Source organism: Ostrea edulis, chromosome 8 (genome assembly GCF_947568905.1).
Source record: "Ostrea edulis chromosome 8, xbOstEdul1.1, whole genome shotgun sequence".
Classification (NCBI taxonomy): domain Eukaryota; kingdom Metazoa; phylum Mollusca; class Bivalvia; order Ostreida; family Ostreidae; genus Ostrea; species Ostrea edulis.
The window spans coordinates 44,135,696-44,159,638 of record NC_079171.1 but is presented as its reverse complement, the minus strand read 5'-3'; the positions used below and the strand labels follow the sequence as shown (position 1 = coordinate 44,159,638).

Sequence of the window (23,943 nt, the reverse complement as noted above, 5' to 3'; positions counted from 1 at the left end):
GACAAAATATTTTGATTCCTTGAATTACTTTATTGGGAGAACTTAATAAATGACTTAAATAGGAGACATATTTCAAGCCCGATAAAATCTGTAAAATCCAGGAGCTTCCGGGGGCTTCACCCCCTGGACCCCCACGAGGGCTTCGCCCTGGACCCACTGCCTCATAAAGTGGCGCCCCCCCCCCCCCGTAACCGTAATTCCTGGATCCGCCTCTAGAATGTGCTTAATGTAATATAAATTCAAGGAAATTGTTTTACATTTTTCACTAAATTTTTAAAAAGATAAATGTTTATCTAAATAATATCCTAGACACGTCATGCACGAAGATGTATTTACGTTTGCACCAATCACATTTATTGATTTGGAAGAAGACACAGATAACATTTGTTGACTTCCAAATACATTTTACTTGGGTTTAATTTAAGTCTGTTCAAATTCGTCCAGTTGTTGATATCTAACAAAACGACCTCCAAATTGAAAGACTGAGAATTCCATGGTTATCGAAAGCAAGATTTTTGTACCTTCCTTGCCTTTCGGGAAATCCACTCGCCCCGCTGCCACACGCTACAATGTAAATGGGATACAGTTATTTGACGTAAATTTAAGAGCATCATATAAAATACACACTGCATTTAGAATATTTTATAAACCACAGAGATTGTACCGAACTTTTAAATAGATATATAAAGTGGCCTGTAAAGGATATGCAAGAACCACACTGCATTTTTTGTTCCACGGGCCGTGAGTTCAATTCCGGGTAGGGAACAGGAGCGGATCCAGGAATTGCGGTTACGGAGGGCGCCACTTTATGAGGCAGGGAATCTGGGGGCCGCCTTGAGGCTCCCAATGGGTCCAGGGCGAAACCCTGGTGGGGGCCCAGGGGATGAAGCCCCCGGAAGCTCCTGGATTTTACAGATTTTATCGGGCTTGAAATATGTCACCTATTTAAGTCATTTGTACTACCATTTAGTCGCTTCTTACGGCACGCAAGGGGTACTGTGGATCTATTCCAACCCCGATCTCCACGGGGCATGGGTTGATCTGAATTTCTGGGCTTAGTTTGTTGTAATAAGTACAAAAACAAAATCCCTTTAAAAAATAAGGGAAGTTTCAATGACATTCAAAAGTTGAAATAAATTAAATCTCTCTAGTATAATTCTATTTAAATTCCTCTCTGTTTAGGACTTGTACTTGAGAAATCACGGGAATAAATTACTTTCCATGTGGTAAATTATATTCATTTCAGTTGTAAAAAACCCATAAATTTTGTTATCATTTTCGGAGGGGGGGGGGGGGTGTTTGTAGCACGCATGTCGTTAATGCATCGTCCACTTATATATGCATCTGTAAATAAACCACTTCTCCACTGCCTGTGAGTGGTAGAACTATTTCCCTCGGGTAACCATTGCTGTGGCGGGTTTGATAGAAGACCTATCCCACTCACAGCCAGTGGTTAAGTTATTCTAACTCGTTATCCATAGGAGATAATGTTAACACCTCATTCTGAACCAAGAAATGTACCTCCTTTATTGGTATCGACAGTTTTAAGGCGATAAAGCATTTTTTTTCACGTCACATCTGTCATATACTGCTTGACTATCCAGGAAGTATTCTGTTTGTCCTACTGATTTAAAAACATTAGGGGGTGTACCTATATCTGATAATGTGTAATGTCATAAATTATTCATTGAAATACATGTACCAGGTGCGTATACCCAGAAACGGGGAGGGAGGGGGTTAAGCCAACTTTTAACTCCCAACCCCACCCATCTTCAGTGAGAGCCAAAATGGCAAAATTAGCATTTTTGTTTTAAAATGTTCGATTTAAGGGAGTTACAATTCCCGTAAAAATCCCCTCTAGTTCCGCCAACGGATGGTATTAGTAACGGAGATGCCTGGGTGTTCATCATCTTAGACAGCGCGTACATCTCTCATTGCGCAGGGATAACAAATGCATCTCTATATTCTACGTATCCCACGCTGCGAGTCTCATTTCCTATCTGACAAATTAGTCTATACAGAAACCACGCGATATAAACTCCCGGGATCAATCGAAGAGTACAGGTATTGCCTACAATAATGTACAATGTATTCGATGTTTGAACATTGCAGTCTCTCCATTGTCGTTACACGACTTCACATACTGCGGGGTTATTTAAAATCGCTAATGTAAGTTTTCGGGGATTGCCATTTTCCGCTCTTTTTTAAAAAAAAAGATTTTTGTCTGTCCAGGCATATAGACTTTTTTTTTTTTACTTATATGAATTTTGTATTGCATTAGGTTTTAATTTCATAGGTTCATTAAAACGATTCACAATTAATTACACTGATAAAAAAGTGATTTCAAACTCTCTGAAATTATAGATAGAAGAGATGTGACGGAATCAATGGACACTTTACAACATTATTTAATTTACGAGCGAGGTTTTATTTTTACTTTTTGAAGTAAAACAATTAAAACAATTAGCCCAGTTCCGATGCAAAGTGCGTGCCACTCCTTAAGTGACATACAATGATATTGAACACAATTACCAGAGAGCCGGACCTCTAAATCTGGCACGCTTCAAAGTAACAGGGGACCTACAATCGATTTCTTCGAGGGTTATTGCTTTTCCAATAAAACTGTTGGACAGAAACGGCTAAAAATCTATATACGGAAAATCATGAATGAATTTTGCAACTTCATTCACAAAATGGATACGTATGTGTCAAAGATCGAGAACCACCAATTGGTGCCAGAGAAATTACACGTAACCATGGCAACCAGAAGTGCTGATGACGTATTCGAATATAATGGGCGACGGAACTGTCAGACCAAATAGTTTACAAAAGGAATTGACATCGAGAAGGTATCGATCAGAGAGAAAGAAGAAAAAAATACTTACAAACATTGTTAGCAAACGTTTGTGTTGCCTTTTGAATATTAGGGGCACCTTGGAAGCACCTGCACGTGAAAACACATCGTCCAAAAGGATTCCAGGAGACAATGAGAGGGCTAATTTTTTTGGTGTGTGTATGTGTGGCATGGGGTGCCCCGATGGGCAACAAAGGTAAGATAGAATTTATTTCTATTTAATTCCTTTTATATCCGTGAAAGCGTTTTATATGAGGGTGGTAGGGTATTTTCATTGCATTGCATTTTTTTTTGTGGGGGGGGGGGGGGGTATGTCCATGGAAGAAAATTATACATAAAACAAAATTCATGTAATCATGTAACACAGGTAAACAAAATGTATATTGATTGCATTGAATAAAATTATATTATATGAGGTGCTAGTTGAACATATTTGACATTTGTTACATAGGTGTAAAACACTACGATTGATTTTGTTGATAGCGAATTGTAATACCTGCAGACAGTTGAAATTCCCGTTTATACGAGTAAATGTAATGGGATTGTAATATTAATTCTATCCACGACGAGTAAATCATTCCTCTCAACGAATGAAAGGTTTATTCGTCAGAAACAAAGAATGATAGAATTATGTCGTTTTTCTCTAAATCTTACTCTGATCTCTTTAATGGTGCCGTCGAGCATGTATTTATCAACATATTGTAAGACTATTATTCATGAAAGATTAACATTTCCCATGTTTTATGCCTTCGATTTTTTTTGTACAAATTTTGATGGTGGTCATTTGCTCTGCGGTATTACACAATGCGCGTATGAATACAGAAGTACTTGATAAAAATATAGTAAATTTATATTAACGGCTGCGAGTTCCGACAGAAGTGAAGTAGAAGGTAAATATCAGAAATAAATTTCATTTTTGAAAATACATGGATTATGAACTTCACGCCAGCATACTAATGCGCTTCATAAAGTTTACCGACGCGAAGCATCGCAGTTCATGCTCTCATGTATTACTAAAAATGGAATTTATTTCTTACATATACACAACTGTCTGGAGGATATGCAATGCCTGTTTTGAAAGAGACAATTGTAAACAATTTCCATCTGTAATTTATTCGAATATCTTCGCGAATTTTCTTCACCAAAGTTTTCGATGCAGTCTCTGTACAATACTCACCCATCTGACCTTTTTTATTCGTTTTCCTATATAACTATAAAATAAAAAATTAAAAAATCTGCTAGACTTTAAAAAAAAAATGTTTTCAAGATGCCTCGATTTACCGTCCAACATAAAATCATTGCTCTGTATGTGAGACTTTCATAATAATTTGTCCTCTGTCATTACTCGCAGAACGTTTTGAAATGTAATTCAGCGTATATGTATAATACACCTAGCTTCATATAAGAAAATAGATTTCAAATAAATATTTTTGTCATTCCAAATTCTTATCGGGTTTCATTCTTTTCGATTTCTTTCGTATTTTTTTTAATAGGAAAAACGTAACCTTATTTGTATAACGTGAGAGCACATAAGTAATTCTTGCTAGAGATATCTAATTTTTTTTTTAAAGTTCAAAATCCATTTTGTCTCTCTCTTTCTCTCTAATAGATACATGTACATGAATTAGCGACAAGTAATACCGTGTTATTGCTTTATGTGCTTTTTATCATTTTTTTAATTTATTGATTTATTTTTTTATTGCATGAGCAGAATATGTATCCCAAGAAGCACATTTAATTCATTTGTTACAGGAAAGACCACGGACATGATTTTCCGTCATGTCACTCTACATGCCTGTGTTATTGTATCTGAAAAGTGAATTTCATTTTTTGAAAATACATCATATTATGAACTGGTACCTTTTACGCCGGTATACTACACGAAGCGCATTACATGAATTTTCAAGAATTATAATTTCTCCCATTTTCATTCTAATTTCATTTCTGTCGGAAATCCCATCCTTTAAAATATACATACTATATTTATCTGTGTTCATACACGCATTCTTTAAAATTACTGCGCGTTCATGATTCCAGGAAATGGCTATTAATACAATTTATAGAGATATTTAAAGTAGAAAATGGGTTTTTTGTACCATGTAAATAAACTGCAGTTGACCAATATTGATCCTCATGGCTGGTTTGTCATGCAGGCTTTGCTTTAGCTGCATCACTAATTTTTAGATATGAGAGAGAGAGAGAGAGAGAGAGAGACTAACTGTCCTTTTTTCCTTGACAGTTTACAATATCCTCATGTACAGTGTCGTACTATCAGCTTGTTGGCTGTATTTATTTACTTTCCAACACAGAGGCAAGATGATGTTCCGCGTTCGCAATGAACCCGACATAAAAATATGAAATCCATTAATGTGAATGAAAATATCTATTAAGCCATTATCTTTCGCGATTATTCAGCTGGATTCCAACAGGCTCTTCAATTCGCTTTGGTTTCATCCGTGAATGAAACTAAGTTCAGAACCAGACGTGCAAGCTGTCTCTCCTATTTAAACGTTTTCATTGTATCTCAGAATGGAGTGCATGGAAGTTGTTGGCCGCATTTGCATTTTCGTTGACATTCCTAGGAAAATTTTTCCTTATAGCAATCCCATTGTTATCAGTCATTAGTATCACGTGAGCGTATTGTGTTTTCTTCTGATTAAACAATGATAATTTCCGATTTTCCCTGGATCAACAGATGTCTCACGATTTGCTGATAAGATCTCACTAAATTTAAAATCGCCGAGACATGGCATTGAAATTAGTGATTACCATGACAACAGAATAGTGTTAGATGGTCAATAAAGACTCTTAAGTAGATGCTGCTATTGATCCTCAATGAAAACAGTGACACACACTAAATGTGCAGCTGGACAGCGACTACACGCTAAGACAAATCGCCCAGTTTTCATTCAGTTTATTTTGTTCTTATGTTTTGGTGGATTTTTGGGGGGTGGGTTGTCTTTTTCTTATCTTTATTGTCCCGTGGGGATCCGGGTTAGAATTTTCCCCCAGTACCTCCTTGCTTGTCGTAAGAGGCGACTAAATGGGGCGGTCCATCGGATGAGACCGCAAAAACTAAGGTCGCGTGTCACAGCAGGTGTGGCACGATAAAGATCCATCCCTGCTCAAAGGCCTTAAGGCGTCTCCATATGAGTGAAAGATTCTCGAGAGTCCATCTTATTTTTTATTATTATTTTGTTGCTAATATACAATCATGATTGAAAATGACATAATGTACTGAATAAACACTGTCTGAACTCGCTATAGTTGGGGCTAAACTTACTAATTTACACAAACGCACGATGAGTTTAATTGAAATTTAGCATATAGTTTATACAGTTTTATACATGGATATAGGAGTCGATACTGAATTAATTGTCAGTTGAATATAAATTTAATGCTTTTTCTGAAACGGAGTCATAAACAGTTTTACTAGTCATCCACTCTTAAAGTACTTTATCGTTTTCCTAGGTCCATCATAAACGGAAGTAGTATACATTGTATAGAATACGTGAGGTTTTGTCTGCGAAATGAAGTTCAAACGTAAATTGTTCGTCATGAATCAGACCTATTTAGTCTACGTGTAAGAGGTTTGGAACAAAATCGTCATCAGCAGCAGCAAACACACGCTTCCATTCCAACCACACTGTCATATAGCAGTCGATAAGGCGAAAGAGAATATCTCCTATACTAGAGAAATGAGTATTACATAGAGTTTACACGTAGGCGAAAAAAATTGGATAAGATGACTTTGGTTTCCCGTTTCGAGGGAATTAGAAAGATATACCTTCATAATTAGAGTATGTTTTCTTTCTTCGCGTGGCTCAATTCATCCTCGCCGAAATGAACATACTGTGTCACTTGGGAATTATGGAAATGTCGCGCAATTTTGATAATTAGCGCGGAAATTGAAAGAAGGCTATTAAACGTGGAGCGCTAAGTGTCCATATGGCTTGCATTCTCAAATGTCTTAGCATTACTAGCAAGTGAGTACATCTCAAGGATGGAGGCGTGACACCCATATTCATATAAATACATACATGTACATTCAGATATAATGTTTTTCTTGTACAATCTTTTTAAGATGGATATTGGGGGGAATTATTTTCTATCCTACAAAATTCATTTTGACTAACTTTCTTAAGGTAAGATTGGTGAAACAGAACCGGTGGTAATGCAGACACACGTGTTTCGGTTTTGGCGCAATAATCTGCATTTGTTGATTGCCATTCCATTTCCTACACTAGCTACCAATGGGTTATTAGAAGTGTTAATGTTTACTTATAAGAGAACACAATTAGGTATACATGACGCACACGCTAGAAGCGATTTAACGTTTACTCCATAAGGATGCCATTTGCCTCTGATGTAAAAGAAGAATAATGACGGTTTTCTAATTTCTTATCACGCTCCTTAAAGCCAGTGACCTCTCTATGACGCGCAACTTAAAGGCAAAACCCTTCTTAAGAACAACAGTCGTACTAAGGCGGTCGCTTTCTAATGTCAATTTGCCAGGTATTGAATTTATATCTTAGAATATATACACTATTCCAATATTTCTGCCTTTGGTCTATTTACAAATTGTAATAGCGGACATTTTCTCAGTGAAGAATGCGCTTATGTTTCTTGATAAATACATGCATAATACGTCTGTTTCAAAGCCTGGGATTTCGACAGAAATGAAAATAGCATGTAAATACACACGAGGTTAAGAACTGCCACGCTTCCCACCGGCATACTCATGCATTTTCTAAACTGATTTTTTTTTTCGCCACGTAAATCTCCAGTTGTTCAGTTTGATAAAAACAGATAGAGATTTTCTTTCATATAAAGAGAACAGAACATGAAAGTTGACGACCACACTCCTTCTAAAACCACAAAAATAAATCACCCGACGGCGGCATCCTGATAAGCATACACAATTTACCGAATATGTTCATTGAAATCAAATTATGCATATGGTATGAAACTTTACTGTAATTTTGTCACCAAAACTTGAATTCAATGGAAATTGTCCTATATTATATATTTCAGTAATAACACCAGTATTTAATTTTTTCAAACACTTTTTATCCTCAAAACAGGACCATGAATATGTAATTTCGGTGATAAAATAATTATTGACTTGCAAGTCAATGATTCTTCCTTATATATTTCTTTGCACTAAAAGCGGTTATCTAACATAGTTTTATTAGGTTTCTCTTGGGGTTTTTTTTGTACAAAATAAATGTTTTTATTCCTCAATAACACATATCCCTGTGCCATTGATATATTTTGTGAAAACATGGTTGCCATCATTTTCACATCTAATGCACCTTTGAAAATATATCATCTTTTATGTCAATATTCACTTGCAATCTGAAACGATTCTACCACATAAAATGAAGTACATGAAAACAAAGCAAAACACATCGAAAAGATCAGGTGTAGTGTTCATTGCCCCCGTGTTTCTTCCCGCCAGTAGATCGCCCCATGTACTTTGAAAAAGATTAATGCAGTAAAACGATTCTCACAAATCTGCCTAACATCAATGCCAAATAATACATTGAGTTGGCAAGACTATTAAAGTTGATCTGGCGCCAAGAAAAACCACGCGTCTTGTCAAAGGATATTTTGCACATTGTATAACAGGAAGAATCTCGAAATTAATTAAAGCGTAGGCAGGACCATGATCAAAACAGCTGCTCTATATACAATTTCATCTCTCCGGATACGTTCATAACGCGTGCATTATACGGGAACAACAACGCTTTGGACTGCTAATTCGTCTCTTAGAGAGAGAGAGAGAGAGAGAGGGGGGGGGGGGGTACTGAACATGACACGACACTCGGTATTTTCGACGCAACCCGCGTTGCGATTTCCGTCGAAAATTTGAGGTTTAAGTAACCAACAATATGGTGGCCTTTTCAGTGTTTCTATAACTTCCTTAATGGCATTGTATATTTTAAATTATATCTGACATCTAATGAAAGGGGGTGTTGTTGGACACACACACACACACTCGCTCTTTCTCTCTATCTCATAATAACTCTCTTATTTTTCAAATACGAGGCTCAGTTTACAAAAATTCCTGATTTATATTTTGTTTCACGATAATGAAGCTATTCAAGGAGGTGATAGAGCTTCAGTATTTCTCATTTCAAATAAATCGGATGCATGTGGGAGCAAAATGTGATATTTAATGACAATCTCAACTTGTGATGACGTGTCGTCCGCGGTAGATAATGGACTACTTGATATTGGGACGTACAACCGTACTGGGTTTTCTAGCCCTGTCCTTTTTTCTGATATATTATTTATCGATTATTCATTCACATCAGAAATGTACCTCATTTATAACAACAAAAAGAGATATTTTAAACCTTTCATGAGGAGGACGTCTGAAAAGCACTCATCACAAAAAACATGAAATGATAATATATTTGTCTATAGAAATCAGACAATGCGATGTCTATTCTGACGTGCAATGTCGTGTACAGAACAGAACACGCTATACGGCAGTAATTCACTCGTTCACTTAATGCTGAAAGAGTTTCGAGGTGTCTACCGGTAAATGTAATCAATCCCGCATTCGCATAATTCACTGTAATAGAAGGTACTCATTTCTATCATTTTCTTTCCTCTCTCATCCGATGGAAGTTTGCCCACGCAAAAAATATCATATTGTGTAAAATATCCTTATATGTATTCGTTGTGGGTGATATAGACAAAGTAAATTTAACACAATTGTATCCCTCCTTCTTAAGAGAATTTCATTTAGAATCTATGGCACGAAAATACAATTTAAGGAAAACTGACAATCGAGAAGTAATATCCACACGTTTACACTTCAAACACTCTGCTTCTTTGTCGATTTCCGTCGTCAATATGATGTTGTACAAGTTCTTCCTACTGCGAAGGTATTATATTTAGCGTGTACTTTGCTGTATGTTTGGCTCTATGCATAAGATCACGGTAGACATTTTTCAATGTACTTCATTTAGCGGGAGGACTCATCCACCAAGAGGGCTAAAATAAAAAACTGCCAAATGAGATACGTTTGCAGTACATTTTCTCTTCTTTTTTTTTTTTATAAGCCCTTTATCTGATTATTATCTAAATAAATGAGGAATGGCGGGAAGTACTATGGAATCTGGATCAGTAGCGGGCATACGAGCCGGTGTGCAGGGCGATGTAACGTGGTGATGAAATGACGATGGCGGGGTGGTGTACCAGAGACAACTGCACGATGTTATCGATGATCTGATGACGGCACTATGACGATGATTTATCGATGATCTGATGACGGCACTATGACGATGATTTATCGATGATCTGATGACGGCACTATGACGATGATTTAACGATGATCTGATGACGGCACTATAACGATGATACGATACCACATCGGGCCATACCGTGTCATCTCTCGGTCGTCATCGCTTATCCTCATCGATCCGTTATCATCGCTCTATCGTCTCAGTGTAATTGCACGTTCATCATAGCGAACTACGTGGCTATATTCAGGGTCCATAGTTAATGCATGTGTAAATACGGGAGACGTCACGAGAGAGATCGTTTGCGCATGCGCTTGGGTTCATTAAATGATGAGTTCATTTTATAAACCTTTTTGCAATGCTCCTTTTCTTACCCTTGTATGGTTGGTTTATCATCGTATAATATACCCGATTCTCTCAAAATTTCAACACTAACTACATGTATAATTTTCACTTGTACAGCAAACTTCAAACAGTAAGCCTTAGTTTTTCTTTTTTGTAGGTAAGGAGGACGGACTGGAATCGGTGAGTGATGCATAGGTTCAGTACATGTCTGGTTCTTTGTGATTTCTGATGTATCATGATGGATGCATGCTGATTTTATATCCGTTTGCGTTTATAGATCCAGAACACGGAGAAAGAGATCGAAGAATTGGCGGATCTAGCGGGTATGTTATCTGTATACGTGTTGGCCCTATCTGTTTTACATGGACAACTTCCTTATTAATCAACCATGAAAATTGCGGGGTTTTTTTTTTTTTTTTGTCCTCTGTTGAATTTCGATCTGAATTTAATTATTTCATATTGTGTGTATTTCTAAATTAAAATGAATATTTTTCAACATTGATTGTGCTTTATGAAGTAACATTGAAAGTCATTCAGACAACTTGAAGAAAGTGTTTAAATCGACTAACTATTTGTTTTAGCGGAGTCCGGTTCACAGGACGTCGGGTTCGAGACACAGAAGGAATATTCCTTCCATAACATCAATGGTCACGTGGACAATAAAGCGAAGACAGAAAACAAAGGTAACTCTAGTAAACATGGTTACAATAGAAGCGGTTATCATAAATTAATGTCCTTGTTAAAATTACCCCCCCCCCCTTTCTATTTGGTTAGCAAATTATCCAAGAGGAAAAGAAATATTTTCTTTGTTAATTAACAAGCTTGAATGTGACTCAAGATGCTAATGATTTCTCGTATAAACCTGCACGAAATACGATTAAATTGAACTGCAACATGCGAAACACAACTGATATGTCTTGGATTGGACTGAAAAATACTCCATTCTTTAATCTATACGATGTCGGTGAAAATGGGACAACCAGTCTATAGTTCGGTTGGGGTTAACCATCCATTGACTGTTGACCAGAAATCAGGAATGAAATAAACCCAGGACGTTTTTAAGTTAATTGCGTTAGTCAAAATATTTATTGATTTTTTGATTTTTTTTATCGCAATATTTTAATTGAAGAAAAATGAAGATGTGTAAGATTCTTACGATACCAATACAGTGTTTTAAATCTGTGTTATTATTCATGGATAAGGAACGGTGAATCGGTTAGAATGACCTAATGCCCATTGTAACTACTTTCTACCCTCTGTAACGTAACTTCATAACCTATGTAACGTTACTATTACCCTCTGTAACGTAACTTTATACCCTCTGTAACGTTACTTCATAACCTATGTAACGTTACTATTACCCTCTGTAACTTTACTTCATACCCTCCGTAACGTAACTTCATAACCTATGTAACGTTACTATTACCCTCTGTAACATTACTTCATAACCTATGTAACATTACTTCTACCCTCTGTAACGTTACTTCATAACCTATGTAACGTTACTATTACCCTCTGTAACATTACTTCATACCCTCTGTAACGTTACTTCTACCCTCTGTAACGTTACTTCATAACCTATGTAACGTTACTATTACCCTCTGTAACTTTACTTCATAACCTATGTAACATTACTTCTATCTTCTGTAACGTTACTTCAACTCTCTGTAACGTAACTTCATACTCTCTGTAACGTAACTTCTACCCTCTATAACGTTATTTCATACCCTTTGTAACGTTACTTCTACCCTCTATAACGTTATTTCATACCCTCTGTAACGTTACTATTACCCTCTGTAACTTTACTTCATAACCTATGTAACATTACTTCTATCTTCTGTAACGTTACTTCAACTCTCTGTAACGTAACTTCATACTCTCTGTAACGTAACTTCTACCCTCTATAACGTTATTTCATACCCTTTGTAACGTTACTTCTACCCTCTATAACGTTATTTCATACCCTCTGTAACGTTATTTCATAACCTTTGTAAAAGAAGTGAATATGAGACATTATACACGATTATGACTTACCTGAAAACTTTTGATAGCTTAATTAAAGCATCTGCCGTGGGCGTTTGTTCAGGTTTATTTTTACCACACTCAGTGGATATTCCCAGCAAAATCAATACAAACGTTAATGAGCAATATTTAATCAGGAGAAGATGATTATCTCTCTTTTAAAATTCAGTGCGGTAAATTATCAGATTTCCATGTAATGTAATTCAACGATGGAAGATGAATGAGCACTGCAGAACAGCAACGACGTGACGTAAGATATGACAAACACACCCCTCATTCTCTATCTATCAAACGGAAATTGAAACTGCTTTTCTGTTAAAAAAGAGAATTTCGCTTACTTTTGTAACTGTCTTTAAAGTTTGTGAAGCGAATTTTCAAACACATGCTTTGAAAGTTTAAGACATAATTGTCCATTTCCTTCGAAAGCCTTACGAATAATGCCTTATCAATTCTTTCTAAGGCATTTTGCAATTTTTAAACAAATGATGTAGATCTATAAAATATATATTTAAGAAATAAATACATGAAGTATGCAGGCATAAAGCGTCGCAGTTCATACCCTCATGCATTTACAAAAAAAGATGGAAGTTTACATTCTGTTTTCATTTCTGTCACATAATTTCCAGCCATTGAAATAGCCGAACTACAATGTATATTTATCAAGATTCATACGCACATCGTTCATATTCATGAGGAATGACTATCATTTTAATTGGCAATGATATCGATGGCAAAAACATTGAAAATTCAAATATTGTTAAATGTACTGCATTTTACCGCAGAGGTAATTAAGAATTTGAGATAAATCGTGATATTTCGTGATAACGAGGGGAAGGAGAAAGACAAACAGCGAAATTCTTCACGATAGCTGTGATTGATGTAAAAAAAAAAAAAAAAAAATCATATATCACGTTGTTTTAAACGTGCTTGATTTCCTTTAAATGGCACATGTGTGTAGCACAAAAGGTTCACAAGTTAATGATTATCAAACTGACAACATATCATCATATAATTTAACATGGACGTCAGAGTTTGCACACGGCAGCCTCGGTTTGGCAAATTCAACTTTTTGTCATATAAATGCATTGTTTCCTCTAGGGGGGGGGTGATCCTGGCGTTTTACAGCACGACAGTCATGCATCAGCTTTGTCATTATGATTTGTCGTGGATGGCAGCTGGTTTTTTTTATACAATTTTCGCCTGAATGTAAATATTTCAGTATCAATGAGCACATACCATTTAATGTTTCATCTCTAGATTTAATTTGATAGTAAACACTTTTGATTACTTAGCACATAAAAAAGGATTAAAAACAGGTAGCATGTGCTTAGAATTAAATATAGTTTGCATAAAAGAGCAATTTCAGTAGTTTATTTTTTATATTTTTTTAAAGAATTGATGCCTGAAATTGGAGTGGATGTTTAATACACATATTTTGCCTCGTGCCTTGTTGTGAAATGAAACACTCTAGTACTAGCGTGTAGGATTGAAAGTGTTTCATTTTATAAGGAAAAGGGAATAGTTTGTTGTTTACATGATATTAATCTTTTCGTACATGTATATCTTCTTTAATGTCAAATCACTGATGTAAAACAAACATATTGACGATACTTAAACCCATCCTTCCTACGGTGAAAACAAAATAAAGGTGTAAGTTTGAGTAAATGCTACATTATACATTATCTTGTTTCGATTCTTCTTCTTCGTTTTTTTTATTTTGAGGATTGATTTGCATCAAAATAAAGCCATATCGCAGCGATGAAAACGCCTTTTACACCGCTTTTTATTCGTAGTTTATATGCGGTTTCAAGTTCTTTTTTCACGGTCTAATAAAAATATAAAGGCCATGTCATTTTCATATATATAGCAACACTAATGTAAAAAAAAATGTTTCCTAGCTTTAGGTACAGGTTACTTAATCACTGCGCATGTCCATCTACATCAACAGCTTAAATCTGATCATAGCGCACGTTGAAATCAACGTGAATTCCAAAACACGTGGGAGCCATTAAAGGCCGACATCTGTCATATTTTCTTGTCATTTGTTTTCCGTTTTCAGATTATGTACAACAAAATGTAGTGAAAAGAAAGAAAATTTAACATAACTTAATTTTGAAGACAATTTTATCATGTTCAGAAAATCACGTGACTGCAATAGTGGCTGTTCAATTTTGCATTTTAACAGAATGTGCTACAAACGCCAATTGCCCTATACAGTCAGTTACGGATTGCATGATGTAATTGTTTTGGCAATGCAAAGACCTGGGAACATGACGGTCAATAGCTTTGTAAGAAATTGCGCGTCGATGATTTTTTTTTATTATTTCTACCACACTGGCGAATAAGGCCACACGTCGTTGCATAGTAACACTGAATGTAAAATAGCAGTTGCATACATGTTCGGCCATTGACAATAAGACGATAGTGTATAATAAGAACAGTTATATCAGGGGCACTTGTCGAGCGTTTTGGGATTCCACGTTTCAAATTTTCTAGACAGTTGAGCTACATGTCCTACCCATACAAGTAGTGACCTTTCCACTTTCACTTTCGATGGATTTAGATGCTCGTAAGATGTCCGTACGGCATGTTATCATTGTCTCGTGTGCGTCATAACACTAGTAGCTGATTTTCTAATCCAAATATGTACAGTCACTTTGCTGTTTCCAGATATATTTAAGATTAACTTCATTATTTTCAGTTTTCAACCCAAAGACGGGTAAAGTAATCTCCGACTTGCAGCAAGAGACTTTAGGAGACGATGCCAGCAGAATGAAAACGAAACTAGACATTCCGGCAGCAAATGTTCACCAGAGTGTGATTAGTGAAAACAAAGAAGATCAAACGGTATGAATCAAAATTAGACAAAAACAAAGATATTGACATTTGGATTATGTAGATTTCAAAACATTTAACTGCCGACACAAATACTTACACACATACATGCACAGATAAAGAGGAGAAAGAGAGAGAGACTTGCCTTAGCACGACACACCATGACAGATGCTCTAATTTGTATCAATAAAACAGCTAATCTATAGAAGACAACTAACTGTAAACTCTTGTTTCTAAAACAGTTTAAAGTGCTGGTTACACGTGGCGTTATGAATACCAAACGGCTGGTTGATGGTTACAGTTTTGATGCGTTGGGTATCTCTTTCGCTATTAAAATATCCATACGCGGTAAATATAGGGTACGATTTAAAGGTTAGAGAAGTTACCTTAATCAGGGAACAAAGATCAATAACACGTGAAAGGAATCGCATTTCTCTATACCAACAATCGCTGTAGTAAAAAGTGAATTCTCGAAGGAAATTTAAATAAATACGACTTGTGTTGAAATTAACTTCCAATTGGTGATTATAGACGGTTTATATTCTTATTATTGATTTCCATGCGTAATCAGCCCAGGAATAAGAAACTTTATGTATTAATTACACCTCATTCCTCCCCAGGTAATGACATTCTCTTATGAATTATGGAAAACATTGGACTCTGCTAATTACACACAAAATGCCATACTTTTTGCCGACAGACAAATGTTTGCGTTTGCTCCGAAGAATTGATGTTGTGTAAACATTGATAATGTATCTGCATTGACCCTTTTCACATATCTTTGGGCAGTATTATAACCCAAGCTATTAAAGGTTTTACGAACCCGACATAGTCGCCTCAATGTTCAGTTTCCCAACATTTCCCAGAAAGTAAATGACCATATATTTCCATTTGACTTCAGACGAAAGTCGTTATTATCATGTTGTCATTAATTTTGTAGAATTATGAATCTGAAATCGGAGGGGGATTATAATTACAAAGAAAATCTACATGGCATTCCCATTAGAATTACCTTGACCTATGCCAATTTTCCATAACAATGGATTACATGTATTTAGTATGGTTTTGGAGTTGAAAAATGCTTAACAAATAAAGGTCACTTGTAGTCTGCAACTAGTCCACCATGTCCTTGGACCAAAACAGTACCGTCTAAATTAGGTTGTGCATATCCGCCTCCATTTTATTTTTGGATCCGCCCTAATTGCAGAACTGTAGCAATACGATGTCGAAAGTGAACTAGATGCATGTATATCATCTGGCGACAAGTTAAGCTTATCATTTGATGTGTTCATCATTTGGTGTCCCCTATACTTCCATTCCTAGATTTGGATAAACATAAAAGAAAGTAATATCCCAACAGGTTTATTGTCTGTACTATAGAAGAAGAAAAAAAAATATAAAAAAAAATAAAAAATAATGTGACCATCGTTAAAGATATAGTCAGTTTTTTTTTGTTTTTTGTTTGTTTGTTTTTTTTGTTGTTGTTTTTTTTTTGTTGGTGTTTTTTGTTTTGGTTTAAAAAAACAAAGATAAGGACATTGTTTTCTTCAAAACTTTTCAAATGACAGTTATTTAGTCAGCTGTGAGCGTTTCATTATTACGGTACTCCGTACAGAAGATCAAGCATGAAATAACACTATAAACTAGCTACTCTTTCGACGTATCTAAGTTACAAGCCTTTAAGCACAATATTTTTCTGGCGCGTTCCCTTATCCAGTAATTAAATTTTATTGTCAGTTGAAGCTTTCATGGATCTCGAGCCCGAGGCAATTGACCGGCGCTGCACGTATATTACAGGATTTTCAAACCTATAATACGTTGTCAGAATTTCGAGTCATAGCAATTTTCCCCCATAATTATCAATAGAATCAGTGTAAGAGATCAGTTTTAATGCTTCAGCCTCTGTATTATCAGATCATCGTGTACAGGGAGAGGTTTATAACAAATCCATGCTTCATTGAGAAGGATGACACCACGAGTGATTATAGATCATATTGCAAGTTTGAATAATATATAGATAATGTCACTTTTTTTTTCGATGGACTGCGATAGAATCATGATAACGAGTTCTATCAATAGTGCTTTACTTCCTAAGCTTTAGAAAAAAATATAATATTGGAGTTAATAAAAGAAGATCAGCACTTTCTCCCTTTTCATTATCATCTAGAAATCCAATAAAAAAAAATCCTCTATAAATTCAATAAAAAAATCTTTTATAAATTTTAAAATTACCACAAAAAATGAATCTCCCGAGAATTTAATGTCATTGATTAACTCAAGATTTAATATTCCCCTCAAAGTATTTCAGCGGTAATTTAGCAGCTGGGTTGTGAGTGTTCTATGTTGTGCATTGCATGTATGGCTTTTCAGTTATTACTTGATCCCTATGAGAGCAGCGTGTAGTTTTAAAGATAAATCCAAAATATTTGAAATAAGATGCTCCCCAACCAGTGTGACAAGCATACCTGTAACTATGGTTGTCTGGACGGACCATAGTACCGAAGTCACTATTATTTTTAAGAACGTATTCCTGGGTTTCTTTGTTATTGCATTATGATAGATTACATTCAGACGAAAACAATATCACGCAATCTACGTGAACATTACAAAAAGAACAGCTAAGTACATATACCAGATCAATGTAAATGCACTAGTATTCGCCATGCAGATTTTTTTCATAAACAGCGTCAACCTCCGCTGTAGCTGCAGACCCGTAGCTCTCAGGGTGGGGATACGGTTATACCAGAGAGCTATATACCTGTCCGTTTTGAAAACCGTCGAATTACACCTCGTGACTTTCCGCGCTCGATTCAGGTGGTAGAATTTTTATCTTTATATCGCCATCATGATTTTGAATTAAAGAAAAACCACAAACCAATAACAAAACACCAAAAAACTATGATATTCCCCAATGCATTTTTCAAGACATACTGACAATTATTCTTTAATGCCCCAGTCCAACTAAAACTTAACCACTTCAGGGAGTTTGCATGTTCATTTGTCCATATAAAAAACACCTAATCTTGATTAACAAAAAAGCATGGGATTTATATATGTCACAACCGATCATATGACCTAGTAAGAATTTGTACATGTGCATTTCCCCTTCGTTCAATTACGGCACTTCACTACAGGTTACGGTAGAAGACGGGTCCTCATTTCTGTATTTTCTTTATTCTAGGACAACGATTACTCCAAGGTCTTTAAGTTCACGCCTGCCGCCGTAGCCGAGTACCTGTTTAGGTCTGGAGAATTTGAAGAACTGGAAGAGGCATTGGCGGATCTAGTGAACTCATCCATTGTAAGTACAATATATCACATTTGGAACTCCTATAAATCTATAAATGTCCTGTTACTTACGCCAAATTGACTAATTCTTTCCGATCCATCTATTTCCTTAAAGAGGTAGAGTCTATACATCGATCGAAATTCTCATGAAGGAAAGCAACGAGATAGATGTGATAAAGTTCGGGTGTTAGAAGTCTAAAAGGTTTGCCTAATGTAGCGAAAAATTGCAATTTTAGTGTATGTTCACCAAGAAAGAAATCAAAATCACTGTGAAATTCAAACATGTGCGAGATACAAATAGTCAACCAAACGTTTAAATTCGCCTAGATAAGACGATAGGAGATGAAATTCAAAAAGGACAAAGACACAATTTCTGAATTTGTCTTTGCCACAAAATGATGTACTTCGGTAAGGCGGATTATTTTGGATCGTTCGCAGAACATGTTTCCCTTATGATGTTGTTTATATGCCACAAAATATCACGTTGTTTCATCGTTTGTAGCTTCATACGTGCATAAGTTTGAACATACTCATTTTCTGATATTCACATTTCCAAAGTTTTTTTTTTTACCTTCAATATTTTTACCACTTGAAATGATAGCCTTTTTCTCATGAATTTGAACAATATGCATATGACTCTTGATAAATATCGCACTATTTTAACGACTGGAAATATTCCGAAAGTAATACAAGTAAGACAAAATTATACAAAATAAATTTCACAGACATGACGGTATGAAAAGTAACGCTTTACGACAGCCAACTTTTCATGTAGCCCGTTACTAAAAGGAAATCTATTTCTTAAATAATTAATTGATTGATTGATGTTTTCCGCCACACTCAACAATTTTTCAGTTATCTGGTGGTTTCCAGTTTGTATTGGTGGGAGAGAGAACCCAGATACAATTTACCCGGGAAAAGACCACCGACCTTCCGAAAGTAAACTGGGAAACTTTCTCACTTACCAGCGCGAGCGGGATTCGACCGATATTGAGCGCGATGCTCTAACCAATCGGCCACGGAGGCCCCTTTAAATAGTTAACAATGGTATCAAAATTTGACTATATTATATCAAAGTTTTAAGATTTTTTGTCACAGTAAACCGTTGTTATTGATAATATAATTTGTTGGAATTTATATCAGGGATTTACACATCAGAAATGGTTTTCGTAAAACTTCATATTTTTGTTATAATAACATGTATACACAATTATTTACAAATCAGTTTTGCATCCAAGTACGCGGGTCATGAAGACATACTGAAGGTTATAAAACGCTTTAGTGATACGGAATGTACATGTATATGGATCACTGCCAATAAAATCACTATTTAATCAATTAACTCAGAATTAGAAAAATAAACCATTTCTCGGGAAAATTTGTATTATACAACTACGTTTCGTCTTTTATATTTGTGGTCTTTTTCTAGCATGTTTTTAATCTAATATTGTGAATAAAATATCAAAGCTGTTCAAACAGACAGGACGTGATCTATTTGGTAATTTTAGGCATATTCAATTTCCAAACAAGAGAGTCTTCGTATTGGTGGGCGTATTTAATAAACGCCCAACAAGCATCAAAGCAGAAATCGTGTTCCAACATTTTAATTACATGTACTTCGTATTGCTCATATAAATCTTTGTTATGGCTTCTCCTTTGAAAAATATAAATTATCGTCGTGATCTCCGTTAGTTAATTGACGAGAGAGAGAGAGAGAGAGAGAGAGAGAGAGAGAGAGAGAGAGAGAATGCATGTACGAGAAAAGTTGAAAGTGTTGGATCATCGAGTTTAGAATTAAATCTATATGGATTGAGAAATGGAGAACATTCTCTATTTTCAATATCCGTGATTACACTACGGCATGGGCGGAGATACAATAATGATCCCCTGTTTTATTTGGATTAAAGAAACATTTCCCTTTTAATATAAAGGCTCGTGCTGATTCCGTTGAACGATTTTTTGCAATCAATATTCTTTTCTTTTGAAGATTTTTTTTTTAATTATCAATTGACTGTTCAGACTGCTCGGTATCCGATATAAATATACAGCGAATAGCGCGTACGGGATTTAAGAAGTTTATTCCAATTTAATCTCAGCTCAGATGAAAGATCTCTTTTTGGGATTCTTCGCCCCATAAATTTTATAGATCGTTTGGTTCCATTACTAGATCGTTTTATTGATTTTATCGTTTATTGTCGATTTATTTCTTCAATAGAGTGACAAAGGTTTTGGATTTTAGAACATTCGGGAAAAAAAAACCCCGTTCTTTTTCAATAAGGCAAGGAAAATGATAAGACTTAGAAATACTGACGTGAAGTATTTTGCGAGAGAAACATATTCATTTTGAAACAAACAAAAAAATTTAAGAGAAACACCCGGTTCTTCTTTCATGAGTCGTAACTTTAATTCTGCGTGGTTAAATCTCCCACGCAATATTACGTGTACGGGTCTGTGGAAAAATCAACTCTTAATAGAAAATTTTAACACCTGTCGGGATATAAGGGATATTAAAAGGGAAATACGGAATTTAGTACGACATATACTACTTACAAGGTTTGTAATAGCAGTAATTGTAGGTGATAAAATTGTGTTAGAAGAAGATATATCTAGTAAATAATGAAAATTTAGCAATCAACGTATAATCGAGGTCCCGCGTCACAGCAGGTGAGGCACGATAAAGATCCCTCCCTGCTCAAAGGCCATAAGCGCCGAACATAGGCCTAAATTTGGCAGCCCTTCACCGGCAATGGTGACGTCTTCATATGGGCGAGAGAGAACATGTGGGCGAGAAAGAACATACACAATCAATCAATCTTCTCTCTCTTCTTAACATACGTCAGTCACCATTTTAGTCCTTAAGAACTGCCTACACGTGGTCTCTCAGCATGTTATTATAACACACAGTAACGTATCTAGGAAACAAATTGTCAATGTTGAAATAATACGTGTAAATTGAATGTGTATTAGTTTACCGAAGTTCAAAACTGTGCACGTAAATCAACCCACTGAATAGCGAGTGTCATAACGATGCTAATGTGCGAGGGCGAATCAGCTCTCCGCTGACAGCAATTCTCGGAATGTGCCAAAATCAGCTGGGTTTTTTTTCCCAATAATGTATTGCTGTCTCGACAGTCGGGGGACTGAGAAAGAGAGAAAAACAATCACCTTCCTCCCTTCTTTCGCTCCCCTAATGCGTCGCCATAAGTTCGTATATTTCATTTTATTTGAAAATAAAAAAAAAAGCAATACAGAACCATTATATATATATATATATATATATATATATATATATATATATATATATATATATAAGCCTTAATTATAAATATGTATGCAATGCAAATAATCAGGTAAGAAAACGAAGAGGTGGAGGAAATGAACAGCGACCCTGTATGTTACAGCTCGTCCGGATGGGTGTCGTTGTATGAAATGCGTGACCTTTGAACTCATACCAAATCACCAAGATACACAAAAAGACAAGGGGTAGAGAGCGGGTCTTGTGAAGTCTCTTTTGTGAAATATGAAATTTAAAAAAAAAAAAACAAGGGATAATTAGAGGAGGACAACAGACTGCCAGATATTGATGACGAACAGTTGTCAAATATCCGCCTCTAAGCTGTAAAATAATTAGGATAGCGGAGAAGAGAAGACTTGGACCTTAATTTGATTCAAGTCAGACACTCTAGCCCCCCCCCCCCCTCCCCCCCCCCCCAAACACACACCCACACACACACCTTCCCGAACCCGAGGTTAAAACACAGGCTCCACATCACCCGTGAGTCATATATCGATACATGTACATCACTTCCGGTGTAGTGCTGGGATTATCTGGCGTGTGACTGTATGGTGTGACTTTGACATTGTCAGATAATTCGTATGTGATAGTTATTATTTGTTTGGTTTTCAGCCATGTATCTTGTGATCTTTGTGCCACTTTTTGTCATTTACCTAATAAATGGCATTTTCAATCATACATGCCGCTATTTGCTTTCACCCGCTATATTGAAAAAAAAAATTAACGCCCGAGTTTCGGCATCTTTAGAAGTACACAAGTACACCCACGGAAAGGGAAAAGACACCCATCAAAGGTCTGGTTTTTTGTATAAATCATATGGGTTTTCCCTAAATGAATTAAATTTAATTAACGATTTAAAATCGTAAAAATGAGATCAGTCACAAATGTTGTGAAATATTAAAGTTGCTAATCAACTGTAAAATAATGTCGAATAAAAAACGTTACTAATCAACTGGCAAATGTTGTGGAATATTAGTCCCAAGCGCATTTATCCATACGAAGGAACGGTGTCGCCGTCGAAGTTCCGAATCTTATTCGTTGCAAAATGCAATAAAGCTTTAAAATTGCGCAACAACAATAAAATCCCATCCTAATTGTAAAGCATTGTTAAAGCTCTATTTTATGGCTTCTAGTTAGAATTTTAACAGTTGTTCTTCATCGATATTTCATGTTGGAGGTGTCTTTTTGCGCTGCGTGAGGAATAAAAGAAGCATTTATGGTAATATAAAAGAATAAGTCGAAATCGGAAAACCTCGGGAATCGTAATTACGTTCATTGTGACATTTTCTTGTAAATGTCAACGACTGAAAAACATGGTCTCAAAACATTTCTCGCAGCGAAAATTGTCCACCACGGTACAATGTACCTCAGGAAAAATAACAGTTATTATTTTAACTCGAAACCTAGACAGGTTGACGCTCCTCGATAGAGTCGCTAGACACTGTCATTTGTCATAAAGATAGTCTGATGGAATTCAGAGAGGTTGCCTGTTGTAGAGAGCGGGCACTGTCTGCAGTGACGAGTCAACTTCACTCACACTGTTTATTATATTTTTTTTTAAATATTTGTCATGCATTCAACATTAATAATTTTCCGTACACCACCATTAATTGATGTTCTTATTAATTCTATTACAGTTACAAAAGTTTATGTCTCTTATAATACTTAAAGGGGTATTAGCTGTGGAAGTGACGACACCATTTTCCCCCTCAGGATCTCTCAATGGCATAGGAATATACAAATGTATATTAATGACTAGTAAAAACAATAATTTTGTACAAAAACAAGACAAACCTAATAAAACTACGTTAGATAACCACTCTTAATGTAAAGAAATATATAAGGGAAAAGTCGTGCCTTGCAGGATAATAATTATTTAATAACCAAAATTGCATATTGATGCGTTTGCTTTGAGGTTAAAAAGTTTTTGAAATATTTAAATAATGGTGTTATTACTGAATTATATAATATAGAGCAATTTTCATTGAATTCAATATTTGGTGACAAAATGAGTGTTAATGCCCCTTTACTTCAGTGACAAGGGATAC

The 23,943-nt window shown here is 35.7% G+C and overlaps 1 protein-coding gene across 1 annotated transcript in view; it reads left to right on the top strand.

The window, feature by feature from the left end:
* Positions 1 to 2,811: 2,811 nt before the first annotated feature.
* LOC125662546 (uncharacterized) overlaps positions 2,812 to 23,943 on the top strand; it is a 32,365-nt gene continuing 11,233 nt past the window's right edge. Inside the window, exons 1-6 of the mRNA XM_048894781.2 lie at positions 2,812 to 3,050; positions 10,613 to 10,635; positions 10,733 to 10,778; positions 11,037 to 11,138; positions 15,179 to 15,324; positions 18,494 to 18,613. Coding sequence (XP_048750738.2) covers positions 2,987 to 3,050; positions 10,613 to 10,635; positions 10,733 to 10,778; positions 11,037 to 11,138; positions 15,179 to 15,324; positions 18,494 to 18,613 — 501 coding nt within the window. The 5' untranslated portion in view covers positions 2,812 to 2,986. The remainder of the gene's footprint in view (positions 3,051 to 10,612; positions 10,636 to 10,732; positions 10,779 to 11,036; positions 11,139 to 15,178; positions 15,325 to 18,493; positions 18,614 to 23,943) is intronic.